Here is a 20,044-nt window from a genome sequence, read left to right on the forward strand (position 1 = left end):
TATTAACATTTTCTCTTCCTGTTTCCTGAAAACCCCAGAGAAAACGTCCTCTACAAAACAAAAGAACACTTAACGGATTAACATATATAGCTTTTTAATTTTTACAAACTGCACACATAACTGTCAAAAATCTCAGGTGTTTTTACCATCTCAATGATTAAATCATCTCTGTAAGTAGCAGCAAAAATTTTATAACCTCTCAGGGCCTGCATCATTAAGTACTGAAAATAACTAAGTGCTGCGCAAAGCTAATGGTATAGTTGTAAACTCCTACAGACTCCTAGGAACTTGAAGCCTTTTTTTTAAGGCAATAGTTGGTAATATTTCATATAAATAAAAAGCTACTTTTTATCATTGGATATTCTGGGCATTCTGGTATTGATAACTCCAGCCATGCACTAGCATTGCTGTACCTGCACACACCTGTATGCACCTGCATACAGCAGCTGCTGAGGCAATAAAACTCTTTCAGAATCAGTGTATCTCTACCACCTTTCTCCACAACAGCCTGAAAACTAACCCACAGTCCATAAATAACAAGTTTCTCAACAGCAGCTTTTCAATACAGAGCTTGCAATCTGTCTCCCATTCACTTTGTCAAATTATGGTCCACATATCAGCCATTTGCAGCAGTGATATATCTGTCAAGCGTCAAGTACATTTCTTGCAAAGGAAAATCTTTTTTAGGAATTCTTAACTTTCAAAATGTCTAATCCCAAATATGCAAAATAATGAGTCAGACACCAAAAAATCATGAGATTTAAAAAAAAAAAGTATATGTTAATGTCTTTTCCTTTGCTATGTGGAGCTTTTTCTGGGTCATGTTTTCAAGCTTTTCTCCAAAGCCATACGGGTTTCAAACATTATTAAAAAGAAAGCAACTGAGATCCTTTTGCAATTGCCTGTTTAAGGAAAACATTGCCATCAGACTTAAATTGTGTTGAACTGTCAACTAAGAATCTTCAGAGATATTTTATATCAAATAATCTTGAACAGGAATATTGCTTCAAACCTGTTTTCTCTAGAGTTTTGTTTACATTACTTATGTATTTTTTTCCAGATAATTAAGCTTTACTGAAAGCAGGTTGTTAGACACAGAAGAAAGCCATGACTTATCACTATCTTGAAGGATTGTTTGCAATATCAAGATATCTGAGGTACAGATTATAGATCCTCACACAAACAGTGATTTCTTCACCTAAATTTGTGATTTACTTCTCCTTAATACTGAGTCCCCCTGAAATCTTTATTCTGGATTTTTTTTTCAGTGACTAGAAGACAGTTCTGTGTCACAATGTGCATTCCAAATCTTCTTAAAAGTTCTTTAGATTCCAACTGTTTTGTGACAGAAATGTGAAGGAGTATTTGATAAATGTAACCATTCCTGTTAATTGTCATCTCAGTTTACTTGTGTGGCACTTTTCTCTTTTTTTTAATTTAAAGAGGGTACAGCATTCCTTTCTTTTAATACTTAATGCCTCTGCATGGCATTATCTAAGCTTAGCATAGTGTCTTTCCCGTATCTTTTCTCTTCCATCCTTTCTGCCCTGATTAAAACTACCAGCGACTCAGCAGGAAGCCCAGTGGGATTGCTCACGGTGTCTCGAAGTCACCCTTTCTTTCATTGTTTTTGCACATTAAACCTTGTTTTGCTCGTCAGTCCCCTTCCTGCACCCCATTGGTTTCCCAGCTTTCTTTTGTCAGCACCCTGTTTTGCACCTGATTTCCTCCTCTTCATTTTCCCTGCTCCATTCTCTTCCCCTTCCTTCTTCATCTCTCAGTTTGCCCATCTCCTCCAGTCTCCCTCCTCCACCCTGCTGTGAAGAAAGCTGTGCCTGGGGTCAGTACTGCCCACGGCAAGGCCAGGCCCAAGCACTGTGAGCTAACAAGGCAGACCCCAGCCAATAGGTTATTTTATGGATGGTTCTTTTCACTTACTACTTGCTTCCAAGTTTCTGAGGCATGCTCATGGATCACAGTTTGTTTCTGCCACCACACCGCTGGGACAGAAGACAAAAGGCTTGCCTAACCTGCCAGGTCCCACTTGCGGCTTGACCCTGGTCAACCTCACAGGGAAGCCAGGGGCACTGGGCGCCTGATCTGACCTTTGCAAAATGGACGTGGAGATGGGCAAGGGAACTCTCACAAAGGAAGCTCAAGGGACATGCCCCTGGCCACACTGGCAGCCTGCGGCCAACCCATCGTGGAGTCCAAGGCTCAGAGCCCGTGGCTCCCAAGGCGTCAGTGCCACCCTGCCTTTCCGCCTGCCCGCGGCCCATGGGCCGGCCCGGGCTGTGACGAGGCGGCCGCGGCTCCAGGCCGCGGGGGGGGTGCCATAGTAACCGGCGGGGGGCCGGGCGGCGCCGGGGGGCCGGGCAGAGAAGGCGGGTGGGAGAGGGCGGGGACGGCGGCGGGATGGCGGGCGCGGCAGCGCCCCCTCTCCGCGACTCCCAGCCCGTCTCCGGCGGCCACAAATGGCTCTTCCCCCGCCGGCCCCTTTGTGTGAAGCTCACTCGGAGCAGCGACTCCGCCGGGGGAGCTCGCCCTGTCCCCCGCTGCCGCCCGCCGAGCTGTGCCGAGCCGAGCCGAGCCGAGCCTTGCCGAGGCGAGAGAGCCGGGCGGTGCGGGGCGGCCATTCCGGCGCGGGCGGACTTGCCTCGCCGCTCCCCCTGGGGTGCGCGGGGACCCCGGCTCCCGCCGCCGCCTTCCCCCCCGACCCCGCTCCTCACGGTGGAGGGCAACTAAAATACACCGCCGCCAAACCCAATCAAATAAATAATAACAATAATAGTAATAATAATAAATAAGAAGGGGGAAAGAACAGAGGGATAGAGGGAGCGAGCGAGAGGGAGGGAGGGAGAAGCGAACCAACTCCGAGACTCCCATAAAGAGCGGCACACACGGAGCGAGCGCCCCGGTGCCGAGGCGTGGGGGAAACAATAAGTACTCGAAGTTACCTGCCCTGCCGTAGAAGAAGGAGGGTTTGTTGATTCTCTCGCAGACATCTGCAGACCGGTGCTTTTTTGGAAGAGATTTTTTTTTTTTCCTCTCTCCTCTCTCTACAAACCACAAACGGATGTGAGGCAGGGAAGGTGTTTCTTTGACTACTGAAGTCAGGCACCTCTTTTTTTAATTCTTCTCAGTCTTGTTGTGTCCCCCCTCTCCCCTCACACACACACACACTCTCACACACACCCCTTTTTGCACCAACATTAACGACAAAAAGAAAAGGAGTTTGCTTGATGTTTTAGTGAAATGGACGTAAGATTTTATTCACCACCTCCTCAGCCTGCAGCCGCTCCTGATACGCCTTGTTTGGGACCTTCCCCCTGCCTGGACCCCTACTATTGCAACAAGGTGACTCGTGTTTTGTGTCGTCCGAGGTGTTTTTATCTGTGCTGTCGATTGTGCTGTTGTCGCGGCGCGTTGCATGAGCGGGCGCTGCGCTTTGGCGAGCCGCGCACCAAGTTGACCGGCGAGGCAAGAGGGCAGCGGCACTTGCCCGGGGTTTGGGGTTCGGGGAGCGCAGTGTCGCCCGCCGCGGAGAGGTGCCGCCGGGACACACACCGGCTCCCCTGCAGGCACCCCAAATTAAAACCCCGGAGTAGTTTGGGGGCGGGCGGCTGGAGCGGAGGTGGGGGGGAGGTAGGGGGGGTGGGGGAGGCATTTTCCATAACATCTTCCCTTTCGGAGAAACAGCGTGGACGAGGATGTTGATGCGGAGGACTTGAATTTCCAGGGCTCCTGTTAACGAGAAAGATTGCGCCCGCCACAAACCGGCAGAAACTCTCTGCCTCGCCACGTACCCTGCTGTTCATGTGTCAAAGCGGTACTTGGCGGTGCCGGGATCACGTTGGTGTGTTTATGTGTATGTGACATATATATTTGTATATACACACGTCTCTATACGTATAATAAGGGTATACAAAGGTGACAAGTCTGTTCAGAACAGGGGTTTGACTTTGTCCCAGCTGGGCAACTGCCTTACCAATTTCTCTGTAACTTGATTAAACCGCTGCAAACAAGGTCAGTACCAGACCAGAGCCAAGTTCTAGGTGCCCGAGCCCGGGGAAGAAGGAACTGCAGAGGAGGCTCGCGCTAGCCCAGATCTCGGATTTGGTTTACGAGAGTTTGGTGCTGCGGTGCCGGACCACTTAGCATTACTTTTGGTGCCGAGCAAGGGGGCTGGGGCTCCTGCATTGTCACTGCCTCTATGGCCCGAGCCAGCTGGTGCTTTATGCATGAAGCGCACTTTCTCTGCTGTTACGGAATGGGCTTTGCACATGAATAAAACGCTGGCCATAGCAAATAACCAGGAAGTGCGAGCTACCCGGAGCACTTCTTGAGCACACACCCCCGCCTGGGGGAGAAAGCTGCGTTCAAACCTGTGCGTTTGTTTAGGAACCTGCCCTGGAAGTGTGTGGCGGGCTGCAGCAGATGTTGTTCGCAGCGCGGTCAACTCCGCCGTGCGCAGCGTCCCGCAGGGGCTGGCCGCGGGTGCGGAGGGTGGCGGCGGGTCCGCGGTGGCGGGACGCGGTGGCGGGACACGGTGGCTGGTGCGGAGGGGCAGCGGCGCGGGGCGAGCCGCCCCCCCCGGCCCCTCCCCGGCCCGGCCCGGCCCGGCCCGGCCGCCTGGTTCCGTGCTGGGCCATTGTCGTGCCGGCCTCTCGTGTCACAGAGATGTTCAGAGCCGTGTCTTTCATTCCGGGCAGCTGCCTCGATTCGGCGATAAGCAGAGAAATCGCGTGTGGCTGCGGCTGCAGCGCGGAGGCTGCAGCGCCGGGGTGAAGCCCTCTCAGTTTTCGGGAAAGATTTCCCACATGGTCTCATCTACCAATCACAACAGAAAGGACCAAATCCATCCTGGCTGCATTTCACATACACTCAATGGAGTTATAGAATTCAGGGATAAATCTGGCCTTTTGTGGTGGATGCCTAAGGATATTTCAAGAGAGATCCCAGAGGTATGACTGTTAGCCGTGTTTTAAGTAACCGTATTTTGTAGCATCTGGCAAACCTGCCCTATAGATCGCAGGTTTGTGCCAGCAGTGAACTTTGTTCAACAGGAAGAGTCCAGATGTGTAGGAGCCTGTATGTGTGCATTGTTTTTTTGTAAGTGCTCCGAGTAATCATGAGGCTACTGCTACCTTTGATCTGTGGCTTGCCGTTATTTTCTCTATTGTCAGTTTTTGTAAACCATAATGCGTTGCCAAGTGAGAAACTTGGGCTAATATTAATGACATGAGCACCAAAGTGTCTGAAGACCCATTTGGCAATGAAACTGGACAAACGTTATTAAACCTATCAGTGATTTAAAGCTTCAAAAAGAAGGTAATGACTTGAATACACATTTCACTCATCATTCTTGAGATAGTGGGCCAGATTTAATTTAAAAGTTAAATGCTTTGGAAAATCAGGAATTACTTTAATATATTAAATCATTTTTCAATTAAGTTCCTTAAATCAGTTTTGGTGGGTTGCACTGCAAATCTTATAAATTAATTTATAAATTCATTTTCAGAATTTCTTTACTAGCTGGTTAAAGCTTCTTTTAAGTCATGCCATGTATGAGGGAGCAAACTGTTCTTTTTAAATGCAAATGAGGCACTCATTCTGTAGACAAGTTGCAACTCTTCTATTTCACTTTGCCTGAACTGATAATGTGCTTAAAAGTGCACAGTCATAAGACATATGTTTTATGCTTGGAAAAGACTTGACTTACCAGGAATGTTTCAATATAAGATACCGAGTACAGTATGAATGGCTTTTTCAGATGTCTTTGCCACTGACCATTGATTACGTTAAATGGACAGAGTAGGTTAGCCAGGCCCCTTGGAGGCGTACATTTACTGAAAGTTTCATTTTTCACCCCTTTTGCTCTGTCCCTTTGGCCAGCATGATTAACATTGCTGTGAAAACTTATCTGACTTGTTCTAAACATGTCGTCATGTTACAATATTGCTCTGTCACTCATTTTCATGCTGTGTGTATTTAGGGAGTTTGAAGGATGGGAGGCCTGCAGAATTTTTTTGCATTCAATAAGTTTGTTTGAGTGTTTGCCCTTGATGCCTCCCAGGAATGGAGATGATGGCAGGAATGAGATGGATCAGTATTCTGGGTTGGAATAGTGGTTTTGATTAGGTCTTTACCTGCAAAACTCATTCAGAACTGGATCTCGTTTCTTGTAAAGTTAGTGAAAACTTACTTTTGGCACTTACTGATGGATTTGGCTCTTGCTTTCATGCTTTGATTTTGGTGGTGTTGGTTTTGTTTTTTACAAAAATGAAATACTTTGATTCTTTACATTTTAAATCTGCTGGAGCTGCCGGTGGCTTAGAATGTATTCCACAAATACTGAAGCTTTTAAGTTTTCTAATTGTTATGTTAGCACTAGTTCTTCTCCTAATCAGAGGCTTGTTCGCAGCGTATGAGTGAGTTGCCAGACACATGCATGGGAGGCATTGACAGTGCATTTTTATGTAGCCAGAGGAAAATGCTGTAATGTACATTCAAACAGTAGACTCTTATCTCACAATTTTCAGTTGGCAGGCTTTGTTTCAGAAGACTGCTTAGATCTTTATTTTTTAAACCTAAAATAGCATTCTAAGCATCTTAGTCTAATATTACTCTATCTGCTGTGAAAGCTCATTATACTCTGCATATATTGTTATGCAGGCTCTTCCTTGTTTCTCTTGCACTACCCATGGAGAGAGAAGAGTGAAAGAACAATGCAAACAATGTTGGTTATGACAACTCTGTGAGGTATCTCTTATACAAACAGACAGAATGGATGGTATGCTGCGGTATATAGGTCAGCCTTTGAAATAGCATAGTGGAGCTCTTACGCTGGACAGACAGTTTTAGAGTTGGGATTGTACTGTTTGCCTCTTGAAACTTGAAGCATAATTGCATTTCAGACATTTACAGGCTAACATGTGTAGTCTGTTCAGTTGAAATTTGTTTCAAGAAACATCCCATTCCTTAATTGAGTTGAACGCTACAAAAGAAATAACTTTGATAATCTGAGTGTCTTAATTTGATAGAAGAATATGGTCAGGTATTTCAAGCTGCTTGAAAAAGTCAGGTGATAAGTTTAAATGTTTATGTAGAGAGCAATAAATAACATCCTTGTGACTTTCTGTATGAAGTGTCACCTCCAAACACTGCTTCGATTAGTACTGTAAAAAGGATTGATATATTTCCATACTTACAACTTTACAATGTTTTCAGATATCTGCACACATAAAGTGCAGTTATATAATTATAGTTTGACACAGCTAATGACAGGGATGCTGACCCCTGCCAGCAGTAGGGAGAAAATAATGGTCTTTATGGCTCCCAATGGTTAACCTTGCAGAATTATGCACTAGATTCTTCAGTGATTTGCTACGTGGTTCAAAAATACAGAAACCTACAACTCATCTTTCTTGTATGCACTGGTAGTTGTCAGTGCACTGGAAAAATACAGCCAGACAGCAGAGGTAGAATGATAGACTGTAGTTGTTTTTAAAAAGAATAAAGAGGAAAAAAGAGGGAGATGGAAGCAAAACCCTTCAAAATGAAAAAGCAGAGTGACACTGGGTAGAATTGGGTAAGGAGATATAATACAGTGCTCTGTAAGCAGGTAACAATCCCGCTTAATCAGAATTCCACAGAGCAAAAGTGCATATATTTATACACAGCGTTTAGAATAATTTATTGTGTAAACTTAACCCCACCATAGAGACTACTCTAAGTAAAATGTTCCATGGCTGTTTACAGAGTGTACATTATTTCCAGTGGCTTGTTTCTATCCAATCTCCATCTGAAACTCAGAACTGTGGCAAGCCAGGGCTCCGAAGGACAGCTCTAAGGCTAAAATGCTGTGTTAGTGTTTTGACAGAACTTTAGATTACGCTCATCTAATTGATCCCCATTTGTTTATTCTGGGCATTTTTTTTTCCTTAGACAACTACTTTGTCCCCTACTGCATTAGAATCGTACTTGAAATTTGTTGGTGCCTCTCAAAAAAAAGTTTAAACAGTTACATTAGTGCTGACTGTTGATTTTTAAGTGTTAAGTATTTTAGTTAGTTTTAGAAAATACCACATAGGAAGAAGGAAAACAGACTTTTCTTTCCTGGGTTACTAGGCCTTAGAATGTAGTCTCAGAGTTGTGGGCAAGCCTCAACTTTGCCTCCTTAAATTCCAGTGTTTCAGAAAAGAAGTGGTCCCGATTTTAGTGGAATACAGAAAATAATTTATGTATGTGCTTTTGAGAAATATTTCTCAAGGATGTACTGTAAACCAAAGCATTCACAGTCGTTCTGTTTAATTTTCTTACCAGAATGATGTGTTTCATCTCTAGGACATTACTCTCAACCAGCCTATCATGAGGTCTTCTGAAAAAAAGTGAAAACTCTGGAATATTAAGAACGCTGAACTTGCTAAACACTAGAGTGCATGCAGTACCTTTGATGTTTACATTACACCCAAGAACAGATAGAGCTGCATTTAAGGATTTAAGGAGCTGACAGTGTGGGGGACTGGGCAGTTGCAACTCCCGTTGCATTTGGTGTGTGTTGGGGATGATCGCACTTTATCAGGAAGAACTGAGCACCCTCCTGTCCTTAGATTCCCGTCTTAGCAGGACTTTCTCATCTTGCTGATATGTACGGAAGCATTGGAAAATGGGCTATACTTAAAATATGACTGCATATTAAGCAGAGAAATGTCCTAATCGTGGTAGGATTTAGATAAAGATTCTTGGATATTTAAATCCTGTATTGATGGCGGATGTAACAAAGCTTAGATGGTGGAAGTAAAAAACCTTCTTTACACTGTTCTTTCAGCACAGCTCAGGAGTGACCTGCAAGCACCATTTCTCAGTAGTGAGAGGGTATTCCCTGGATCAATGGCTTCTTGGCTTCTGGAACTGACAGCAGGGGCAGTTAGTGGCAGCTTTGTTTATCTTTTTGAAGGGGACACATGCTCTGTGGATGTCTAGCATGGTCTGCATACTCTAAAATACTTACTTTAAATTTAGCTTAACCAAATATAAATGTTTAGTGGTTACGTTTTTTGTTACACAGCTATGCACCAATTTTCTGCCCAAGGAGTGTTTTCTAATTAAAAATACTGAGTTATAAACTGCTCCAAAACATGGTTTATAGCAGAAGCGCCAAACGACTATTAATTATAGCAGCATTTCCAAAATACTTTCAGACATGGAATTCACATCAAGTTGAATGAAATTTTCTTGGTCATAACATTTTTCTCTACAGCATCCAGTTGGAAAATGGCAACATCGTATTATTCTATGGTTAGGCACAGATTACGTGGCGTTAGCAGCAGCAACAAGCATCTCCGCTCCACTGCAGGAAGTGCACGGAAGAAAATCTCATCTCCCCTTCCCCTGGAATATCTGCATTTTATGTTCATAGGTTGTGATTGGTGTTAGGTTAGTAAGTCAGGGCGTTGAATAAAATGTTTGTCTCTCTTGACTTAGATCTTGAAAGTTTAAAATAGTTTTTCAGCAAAGTTCTTGGTGCAACCGGCATTTGTAATGTCTGTGGTTTTCTTTTGCTTCTTGTGTTTGCAGCAAGTAGTTTATTTTTAGCATTTTAATTTCATATGGCTTTACTAATATTTATATCTTATCTTTCAATTTCACATATGCTAACACTGTTCCTGAACTGTTCATTTAGTGTTTCTCACTGGGCTACTATTTGATTTGCTATAGACCGTCTTAGTATGGTTTCCTCCCAAGAAGCACACTCCTTTCTAAGTTGCAAAACATACTTGAATTACATGAGCATCTGACAAATCCAGGTTAGTGGAAATGTCAGAATGTTTTATCATTCACATTCTTGGCTGTTAAACTGCTCTGTACCAATCAAAAGTGGCACGAGTGGCTTTTTTCAAAGGTACTGCTGGCTAAGCATGGAAATTGAGCTGCTGTGGTAGTACTTTTGTCTCCTGCTATTGTTGTTGATGATTATATGGTCTTAAAGGTTAAATGGAAGTTACTGTAGCTGGCATGTATTTTTGTTATATTAAGGAAATTTGCAGCAAACTCCAGTTGCTCATTCTATATGCAAGAAGAAATCAGAACTCTGAAATCAGACATTGATAACCTGTACTCAGGGAAATGGGCCAGTAAGGGAAGTATGAAATCTGCAATGTGAAGAAAAAGATTTATCAAGACAGTTCCTGCCAGAAGAGTAAGAAGATTATGTATACGTATAAATTCCTCTTGTATCATTGCTACTTTCTACATATATACACACACGTATGTTTCTGCTTCATTATGTATTGCTCACTTTGAAGAAAGTGAACTTACTCTAATAATCTGTCATTGCTATTCTGTATTATAAGCAGCTGGCTTCAAAGTCATATTGTGGTTGCAGTTGCCAAAAGTGCATAGGTCTGTGTTCATAAATAACAGGAAACATTTGTTTATTATACAATCATAGTGTTTGCATCAACCTGAAATAATAATAAATAGTAAAAGGAAAAACAGTGGTGAAAAGGGATGATAGCCTTTCAAAAAAGTGTAATTTATCATTTGGCAGACACAGTTGTGAACATTAGTCATAGAAACCTGCAGATAGTAGAGGCTTAATATCAAAGCTAATGATTTATTTTATGTTAATGACTTTCTGCTAGGGCATAAAAGACTGCTCATAATGGACTCTCAGTGCTGTGTTCAGTTACGACGGCTAATGGGATAATCTTACCCAAAATTAAGCTTTTTGAAGTAAATCATGATGTTATTTTTTTCAAGTTAACTCTTGAAAATGTATTGGCAAACTGGCTTTTTAAATAAGTGCTTATAATCTGTATGGGAAAATGTGAGGTAAGGGTTTTTTTTCATTAGCAGTTTTCTTAATTGTGTTTTAAATGTCTGTTTATATTTTTTTTCCTGAAGAATAATATTAATGACGTGGAAGTCATTCACTTCAGTGGTTTTATCATAGTGCAATAAGTTTTTGTGAGGCACAGTTGTTTTTGTGGGTTGAACAAAGGAAAAGAGTTATTTTTTTGGTGGCCCAGCCAGTAATTTGCGAAATGGTAGTAAAACTCTTAGTTTTGCATTGAGAAGTTTTAAAAATCATGTTTACAATTAGTTATAACCAACATTATATTTCAATAAGAGATAATTTGCCTACTAAAGTTCACATAATGTGCTAATCATGTCTAGTGGTTAATAAAGGCCTCCTATCTCACTCCCCTGATGGCTATAAAAGGCTATTATGTTCATGGCAGCAGTTCAGGTACAGCTGCTGTGTGTTAATAATGCATCATTGTCCCACTAATAAACACAGCAAAGGTCAGCAACCCTGAGGACCTAAAACACCTATTCTCTTTCCAAAATATTTATTAACACCTTAATGGCATATCTATTCATTTTGGTTAGGATTATATCAGTTAATGACCCTCATGGAATCCCGTGTGTTCAGGTTTTGCAACCTACATGCTGTTGGGGCTGTTGCACTTATCTCTCCTCCTAAACATTTGTTTTGCATTGCAGCCATGTGTTGTTTCTTTAAGCTTATCATTCCGTGGACACTTTATGATTGACTTACTTTGTTTTTTACTTTGGCAATTTTCAGTTATTTTTCCTCAGCTAATTTAAGATTGTGTTTAGAGGCCGAATTGTCATTAGTTAAGATACTTTACAGAAATTGTAACTGTGCAAAAAAACCCTATGTGATTGTGTAACACACCTTCAGAGGGGCACACACACACAGAGATGCATGTATACATATGTGTATATATGAGCAGTACTTCCTCTAGGTTCCATACATAATTTTATACTAGTGATTTATGTTTTCCTTTTTAGCATGGATTGCTGTATTCATAAAGGTTTTTTAAAATGCATTTTCTACAGACAAAGAACATACTCACATGGGATTTCCATTTTGCCAGGGAAACATGCAAATCAATAGGCCAGTACTTATCTGCATTAAAATTAGGTATACTGTAATTTATGGGCACAGAGATATTGTATTTGTCTTGTATAGCCTCAGATATTCTTTAAGGTAGCCTGGCTATGCGTCCTTAGAGAAAAGCAAAAGTGTTAATTGAACAACATCTCATTTTCTCATCTTGTAGTATTGCCTTTTGTTTTCTGTTACTCATTTTGAAAACCTGATGGTTTTTTTGTGCTGTGTGATTTACTAACAAATGTTCAGAGGGCAGAAAAATACCACTACATTTCCATCAAGAGAAATGAAAAAGCTTAACTAGCTGAAGGGTTTCTATTTGGTGTAGCTCATAGCTTCAATTACACATTTGTCATGCTTTAAATATATAATACATACAATAAAATATGTACAGGCACAGTTGTGATATATGTAGTGTCTGGCTCCATTGCTATTGTTTGTAGTCTCTACGGTTGTCATACGTTGTTCTTTGCACATCATACCCTTACAGCAGTATTTGACACAATTTCTAGCTTTCAGTCCTGCACCATTTTCATTACACAATATACATGAGTTTGACAGGGTGTGTTGAGGACAACTCTGGCAAGCAATTGATATTTTGAAGTGGCAAGCGTTTCAGCAGCTGCCTGCTTGTGAAAAAGGAATGATAAGATATACTGTATTGTTAGTTTCAGGCAAAGCATTAAGGTTTAAGCTCTGTAAAAATGTACACATTATTCGTCAGTGGTGAAGCAAGCCTTTTATGTTTTTTAGAGCTTAGCTCTCTGGCTGATGTGAACTAGAATGACATTGGTTTAATGGTCAGTAAATGAATAGGAGTACTTTGAATTTGAACCACTGCCAATTTTGCACCGACAAAGAGACTGACAAAAGAAAGATTTTATGTGAAAGCAAAGCACAAGCAATGTTTGGGGAGGTGGGGAGAGGGGTAGAGGAACCCAATAGAAATATTCTCCAATGCCGCCTTGTAATGATACTAAAATTGTTAAAACACATCCATTTTACATGGCTCATCGACTACGAACCTAAGCTGTTTCATCTAATGTTCTTTAAAACCTGTTGTATACACATAGTCTTTTAGAATACATTCATATGGAATTTACAGTGTGTTTTTCTAAATACCACACTGTGCCCTGAAGGCCTGTTGGCAGAACATCAGAGTTGTCCACTGCTGGAGTTCCCAAGTCTCTCTCTGTCTGGTAGTGGGAAATTGTAGTTTAATCAGTTATGGCACTTTCAGTGTGTAACATTCATTAGTAAGGCAATTTGTCATGACTGTTAATAGTCAGGATGCATCTGCTCTCTCTTCAGTTACGGAGCGTGATAAGCAAGAGGGCAGATATTTCAATATCTAATAATATTAGCATGTTTGAAAACTGTAGTTCAAGGTTAGTGCACAAAACACAAACAGGAGATTAATAATGACCTATTTATTTTTGCTGGTTTTACCTTTACAGATTTGATTTTAAAGTACCCTAATGCTCTTATGACTTGTACATTATCTATCTGGGTATTAGAAAGTAAATGTTAGCATCTTCAGTGTTTATCAAAGACTCTTCCTTTATTATCATAAATTTGAAGTTAGAATATTTTCAAAGACTTGCAAATACTTACAATTGAGACACATAATTTTCCAGTGTGTCAGTAATAAATTGTTCACGGTATAGTTTTGGACAGTAGCAGGCCTTCTACAGTGTTAGTTTTGTGGCTGGGCAACTTAAAATGTTATAAAAGATATTTGGTGCCTATCAAATAGACAACATGCCATTAGAAAAATATTCTCTTCTCCCTGAAAACAACTGGATTTTAATCACTATTCACTGTTTTAAATATGTAAGGTTAAATTGTTTCCTATAGTCAAGAAAGCTTAGAGGTTTTTTTTCACATAGATCTGATAACCCTCCTGTATTACATAGTACGATAGCTTCACACACAATAGCTTGGTGACACATTTTAATTTTTGATTAAAATCCCCCAAATTTTAACATAATGATTTCTTTGGAAATTGAGCCCAATCTTGGTAAAATCCGTTCTTGCTAGTAACAAAAGCTGTTACTGTTTAAGTTCCTGTTCAGCAGTTAGTTGGTACGCTTCACTGGATGTTGTCAAAAAGGCTTTTCTCTTGATTGACAACCCTGTAGGAATGTGAATGGAGATTTTAATTGCATATCATGTGTGCATATCAGAGTGAGTGGATTCACTGACTCTGCTTAGCTCCATATCTCTACAGGTCAGCCATGCCAAAACACTTTTTTTTTTTAATAAACAGTTGATATATTTTCCAATGAGAGAGAAAAAGGGCATGCAAGTGAAGAATGGACTGTACAGCACAAGATTCCTGTGAATTTCAGAAGAAAAATGTGTGCAATAAGTTTTCAGAATGTTTTAGCACAATTAAGAAGTATTTCGATGATGTAAATTCATTTCAAATCTAAGTTGGCCGAAGACTGCTAGAATATATTTTTCTCCTGGCATTTGCTGGATGTGTTTTTTTGTTTATTTTTGTTGTTGTTTTTCTTCTTCCTTTTTTTTTTTTTTTTTTTTTAAGAGTACTTTGAAGAAAATCCATCAAAAAAAAAGTAAAGGGAGTAAAAAAATTTACTGAGACAGGCTGGCCTTGTGTCTTGCACCTTTGTAGAAGATACAGGGAAACGATGGGGCTTTTTTCATTTGTGTGGGAGATAGCGGGCTTTTTCATTCATACTGGATTTGATCTGCACTCTTTAGGCAACACTGTTTCTTTAGGGGGAGATTTAGCTAAGTAAAGACTGGCAGGGACCTGAGTTTTGAGCCTAATAATAAAGCCGTAATGCAACTTAAATATCAGTATGGGGATTGTTTTTGTGGGGTTTTTTTGTTTGTTTCGTTTGGTTTGGGTTGTTTTTTTTGTTTGTTTTGTTTCTTCCCCCTTAAAAACAGTAAATGATGCATCACTGCAAAATGACACGGATAAATAGACCTCAACATTTTCCATAGCCAAGAACATTGCAGGTGAAAATGACAAAACCAAAGATTCGTTATTATGAATAGTCATTAGATTTTTGTGTCTCAAATTAGATTCCAGGTTTCATTTTACATCAGAAACCACAACATCAACTGTATTATTTTTAAAGATCATAAAGCAGTGGCAACTGAAAGCACAACTACAACACAGTTGTGGGGAACTTTTAGCTGAGTTAGTGTTTTCTGTCTGTAGAGGGATGTTGAAATCTAACGGGGGATGACAGTTGCATTTTTCCAGGAGGACCCCTGGGAAGGAATTGTTACTTAGTCAAAAAGTTTCTTTCCTGGTTTGTCATTTGCTCTCAGATGAAAAGCAAATTGACTGGCTTCTGCCGTTTTACCCTTTGTGTAGGGCCAGCTTGCACTTTCAGGTTACATTTTTGTAAAGGGTGGGAATGAAGGATGCCAACCACTTGTTGAATCGGAAGGTTACAACAGCAAATCCCATCACCTTGTCTGACCCTATATAGAGCCTTTAAACTCCTGTGCTGGACTAACGTGTATCTCCCCCAATTTTTTATTGAACATCAGTAAACTCTTAGAAGTGTTTAGAATCTATGAATACTTTAAGAAGAAAACCAACAAGACTTTGCTACATTTCTAATGAAACAAACTGCTTCTGACTTAATATATGACATCAATGGCTGGTTGGGTCTATTAAGAACTAACACCTTCAGGCATTTTTAGGATTTATGAGTAGAAAATAGAGGGAAATGGGAAATGGCAAAGATAGTAGTCTGAGAGTACAATTCACTCTGTAGAGTGCACATTCAAATCGTATAAGCAAATGCATCAATGAGAAGCTGTAGCTTGATGGACACCCAAAGGTGTTTGTGTTTAGATTTGTCTGGGTTCACACCTCTGCAAGTTTCAGACCTTTGGCACTGATAAAGCTTTTAGAGAGGATTTCTAATATTGTTCCTGTTTTTTGGGGGCTTTCCATCATAGCCAGCAGGCCCACAAGGCTGCCCAAGCCAGGAAGAATTGTAGACATTGGGAGGAGAAACCTGTAAGAAATGAAGAATGTTTAAATATTTTTCTCATTGTTGAGAAAAGAAAATATATAGATTGTGCAACACGGTAAAGGTGGTTCAGCTTGTGACTAAGGTTTTAAGAAAAATGGAAGTGGACCCCAAAGCTATAATTTTAGATTAGCACTACGGCCGTTTTTGTAAATTGCCATGGTAGCACTTGTAATAACATTGGGAAGATTACAACATTGCTGTCTTGAGGACTTCCTTTGTTCAGGACTTCGTTAGATTATGAAGTCACACACTAGAAGGCTGGGAATACCGGATTTAAGGATGTCTTGATTTTGCTCTTTTGTATGTTGTCATTGGCAGGAATTGGTGGAGTGAATCAGGGGATGTAGAGTAAGCGATCATGCCATTGCAACTTTATTGTTCATGCAGTTACAAGAAGCACCTGTGTTAGGCTTTCAGGCTTTTTGCACTATTTGGCCTCTTGACTTTGTAACCCAAACAATATTCTTTCAGAAGTATCTTTTTTCTGTATGTTACTGATTCATTGGATTGTATCCGTGACATTCTTGCTATCATCTATCAGGAGGGTTTGAGTCTCTTCAGCATTGCTGCACAGATTTCTCTGCTGCAGCGTTAACTGTTCACAGCAGGGAGAGTTTTGTTATGGTGAGTGAGGGGAGCACCTCATCTTGCTTGGGCTTTCTCTTACCAGTCCTTTCCCTTTGTGAATACCTTTATACTGGCTGCCATGAAGCATGCTTATGATCTAAAGATTTGGAGTCCAACAAGACTTTGTGCTTCCATTCAGCAAGATCTGGACAGGCTGGAGGACCGGGCAGAGAAGAACCTGATGAAATTCAACAAGGGCAAGTGTAGGGTCTGGCACCTGGGGAGGAATAACCCCAGGCACCAATATATGTTGGGGACAGATGTGCTGGAAAGCAGCACTGCAGAAAAGGACTTCTGATCGACAACAGTTGACTATGAGTCAGCAATGTGCCCTTGTGGCCAAGAAGGCCACTGGTATCCTGGGTGCATTAGGAAAAGTGTGACCAGCAGGCTGAGGGAGGTTCTCCTCCCCCTCTACTCCGCCCTGGTGAGGCCATATGTGGAACACTGCGTCCAGTTCTGGGCTCTCCAGTTTAAGAAGGACAAGGAATTACTGGAGGGAGTCCAGTGGAGGTTTAAAAAGGTAATGAGGGGTCTGGAGGATCTTTCTTATGAGGAAAGATGGAGAGAGCTTGGTCTGTTCAGCCTGGAGAGGAGAAGGCTGGGAGGGGAGCTCATCAATGTTTATAAATATCTCAAGGACAGGTGTCAAGAGGATGGGACCAGACTCTTTTCGGTGGTGCCCAATGATAGGATGAGGGGCAGTGGGCACAGACTGAAACATAGGAGGTTCCATCTGAATATGAGGAGAAACTTCTTTATTTTTTAGGGTGCCAGAGCGCTGGAACAGGCTGCTCAGAGAGGTTGTGGAGTCTCCTTGTCTGGAGATATTCAAGACCCACCTGGACACATTCCATGTGCAATCTAGTCAAGGTGAACCTGCTTTAGCAGGTGGGTTGGACTAGATGATCTCCAGAGGTCCCTTCCATCCCCAACCATTCTGTGATTCTGTAATACTTTTGTTGGTTATCATTTTGTCATGATGGCCATATTTTGGGCTGAGGGCCTCAAGCCTAAGTTAAGGCTTTAGTAATTTCAAGATTTTACTTCTAAACAAAAACTCAAATAAAAGTCACTTTTCTATCTCAGTATCTTTTATTCTGCTGAATTTCAAAGATGTGCTACACATAACGGAGCTAGTTGAGTTTCCTTAAGGTTAAAAATACCACTTGAACTCCAAATACCGTTATTGTGACCAAAGGTACAGTAATATGTACTATAGATAAGCCTGCAATTGTGAAATTAGGGAAATGCTATTTTATATATATTTTTATCATATGTAGATGCTATGCTTATAGAAATAATTAAAGTAGCATCTGTTAAATGTTTATAATAAACTCTGAATTTGTATAAATTACTTTAGTTCTAGTAAAACTAGAGAATTTAGTATACAAATCCCTAGGGTTTGTCCTGTGATATTTTTCTTTGGAGCTACAAGGGAGTCCATGTATATCATAATGAATGTGCAGGAAAAAATATTTTTGAAATGGAAAAATTTATTATTCAGCTGAATCCATTGCCCTTTTAGGAGTACCCTGATTCCAGAGGACTTCCACAAACAGAACATTACAGTGCAAATACTAAAGCAGCATTCTCTAACTCGGCTTTGATTTTATTCACTCCTTTCAGAAATTCGGAATGTGAAAAAGGTAAAGTTCTGAATTTAGCAGTTTTTGCTTGGAGAAGAAGATTGCAGACTTTCTAGGAAACAGTTAATTACAATAAGAATAGCCCTTTACCTGCTGCTTCCTACATGGTTGCTTGAGTCTCTAGCAGTGTTGGAAGCTTATGTTAGAGCTGTAAGCATATTTTGAAGCAATGGGGCGTAGTGATGCACCAGACCTGGAAGTTAATTTTCTGCCATTCACTTAGCAGAATCTTCCCTTACTCTTACTACTGAGCTTGCAATGGACCCATACAAAGCTGGAAGTAACAGCATTGGAAGGCCTATTTCCCTATTTGTTAGGAGTTAAAAATAGAAGAGTATCATAATCATCAGGTCTTGTTATCCTGGGTAAGGATAAAACATGAGGTGAGGAAATGTGGGCTTTCCATCCACTCTGGTGGCTAAAAAACTAACACTGTTGTTTAGTCAAGCGTGGGAGAGGAGAGCAGGGAAAGGGAGCACCAAGCATTTAAAGAACTCATCTAAGAGAAAGAGCTGGGGCTGTGGTGTCTCAGTGCTGCTTTCAGCACGTGCTTGCGTTTTGCCATCACTGAACATTAGTCTCCTTTCTGCCAGGAGAGACCTTTCTCCCTTTATCTTTCAAGTATTCTCCCTTTACAAATCCTGAGCTTTGAAAACTCGGAAGAATTGCAACGTTACTTAGAGCACCTGTTTCCCAGTGATTAAGAATTTGTACTAGAACAGAAGAAAACATGAAGATATCCTGTAGAAAATAGATTTTCTGACTGGTCTTGGCCAAAGCTGGACACCATTTCCACCAGCATGGACACCTAAGCTGCCTCCAAGGAGAAGCTGAGCAGGTTGCTAGTTGAGAAGGGGACAGCACTGAAGGGTCCTGAAGTCCCTGTGCTCTCAGTGGAGAAGGGTGGGAGGGGTGTGTGGAGTGTGCCCCAGGCAAACTCACTTTCACCCTCAGTTCTTCAGGTTGATTCAGAAATCTCTGGTTCAAAGACCTAGTGTGACAACATGCCTGTTTTAAGGAAAACAGTCAAATTCAGATTTACATGACAGCAGAGCTATTAGGATTAGGACTGATCAATTGAAGTAGTAGGGGATGATGTGAAAAGTTCCATGAATGTGCATTTACGGTCTTTATGGTGCATTATGTTTCTCTTTCTGTGGACTTGCGTGACTCCAGGCAACGTTTACTTGCTCACAGAACAAAACCCCTGAGCTATAGGGGCTTCTCTGGGGAAGTGCTTTCTGTCTTCGGTCCCTGAAATGTCGCGTTAGCTATTCCGTTGCTGCCTTCATCTCCTACTTTCTTCGGTCATGTTCTGTACAAGTCATTGACATCTTGCAACAGAGGCTGTCTCTTCAGCAGCTGATTTACCGTCTCCTGCCAGGGCGTGTCTTTTAAGAAGGCAAAGTCCAAAAATATCAGGAAATCCTTTTGTGACTGTTACATTGATGAGGTCACATAAGAAAAATGGGGAAGCGTAGTCTCTCCAAAAATAGATCCTGATGAGAGAAAGAGCAGTCTCCAGCAACAGAGGGACAGGTTGTTCAACACAAACTTAATTGTGGAGGAGGTCTAAAGAAACACTATGAGATGCTGTGCCATCTCACCCCTCCCTGTTCACACAACCCCCTCTCTCTGTCTCTGCTAAAATCACTCTTCTCCACTTCCCAATTTATTATCTCCTAACTTGGATGAGAACCTCATTCTTTCTCATTTTGGCCCTTATTTGGTAGTTCAATAACTTATGCCTGTAGCTCTTAGAAAAAAAAAAAAGACGACATGTGTGGAGTACACAGAGTGGACCACTCAGTTAC

At 41.3% G+C, this 20,044-nt stretch overlaps 1 protein-coding gene across 1 annotated transcript in view; it reads left to right on the top strand.

The window, feature by feature from the left end:
- Positions 1–2,816: 2,816 nt before the first annotated feature.
- TOX (thymocyte selection associated high mobility group box) overlaps positions 2,817–20,044 on the top strand; it is a gene marked incomplete at its 3' end in the record, with an annotated part of 213,787 nt that continues 196,559 nt past the window's right edge. The window contains exon 1 of the mRNA XM_080340150.1: positions 2,817–3,357. Coding sequence (XP_080196276.1) covers positions 3,256–3,357 — 102 coding nt within the window. The 5' untranslated portion in view covers positions 2,817–3,255. The remainder of the gene's footprint in view (positions 3,358–20,044) is intronic.

The sequence above is a fragment of the Nesoenas mayeri genome (genome assembly GCF_963082525.1).
Source record: "Nesoenas mayeri genome assembly, chromosome: 2".
NCBI classification, from domain to species: domain Eukaryota; kingdom Metazoa; phylum Chordata; class Aves; order Columbiformes; family Columbidae; genus Nesoenas; species Nesoenas mayeri.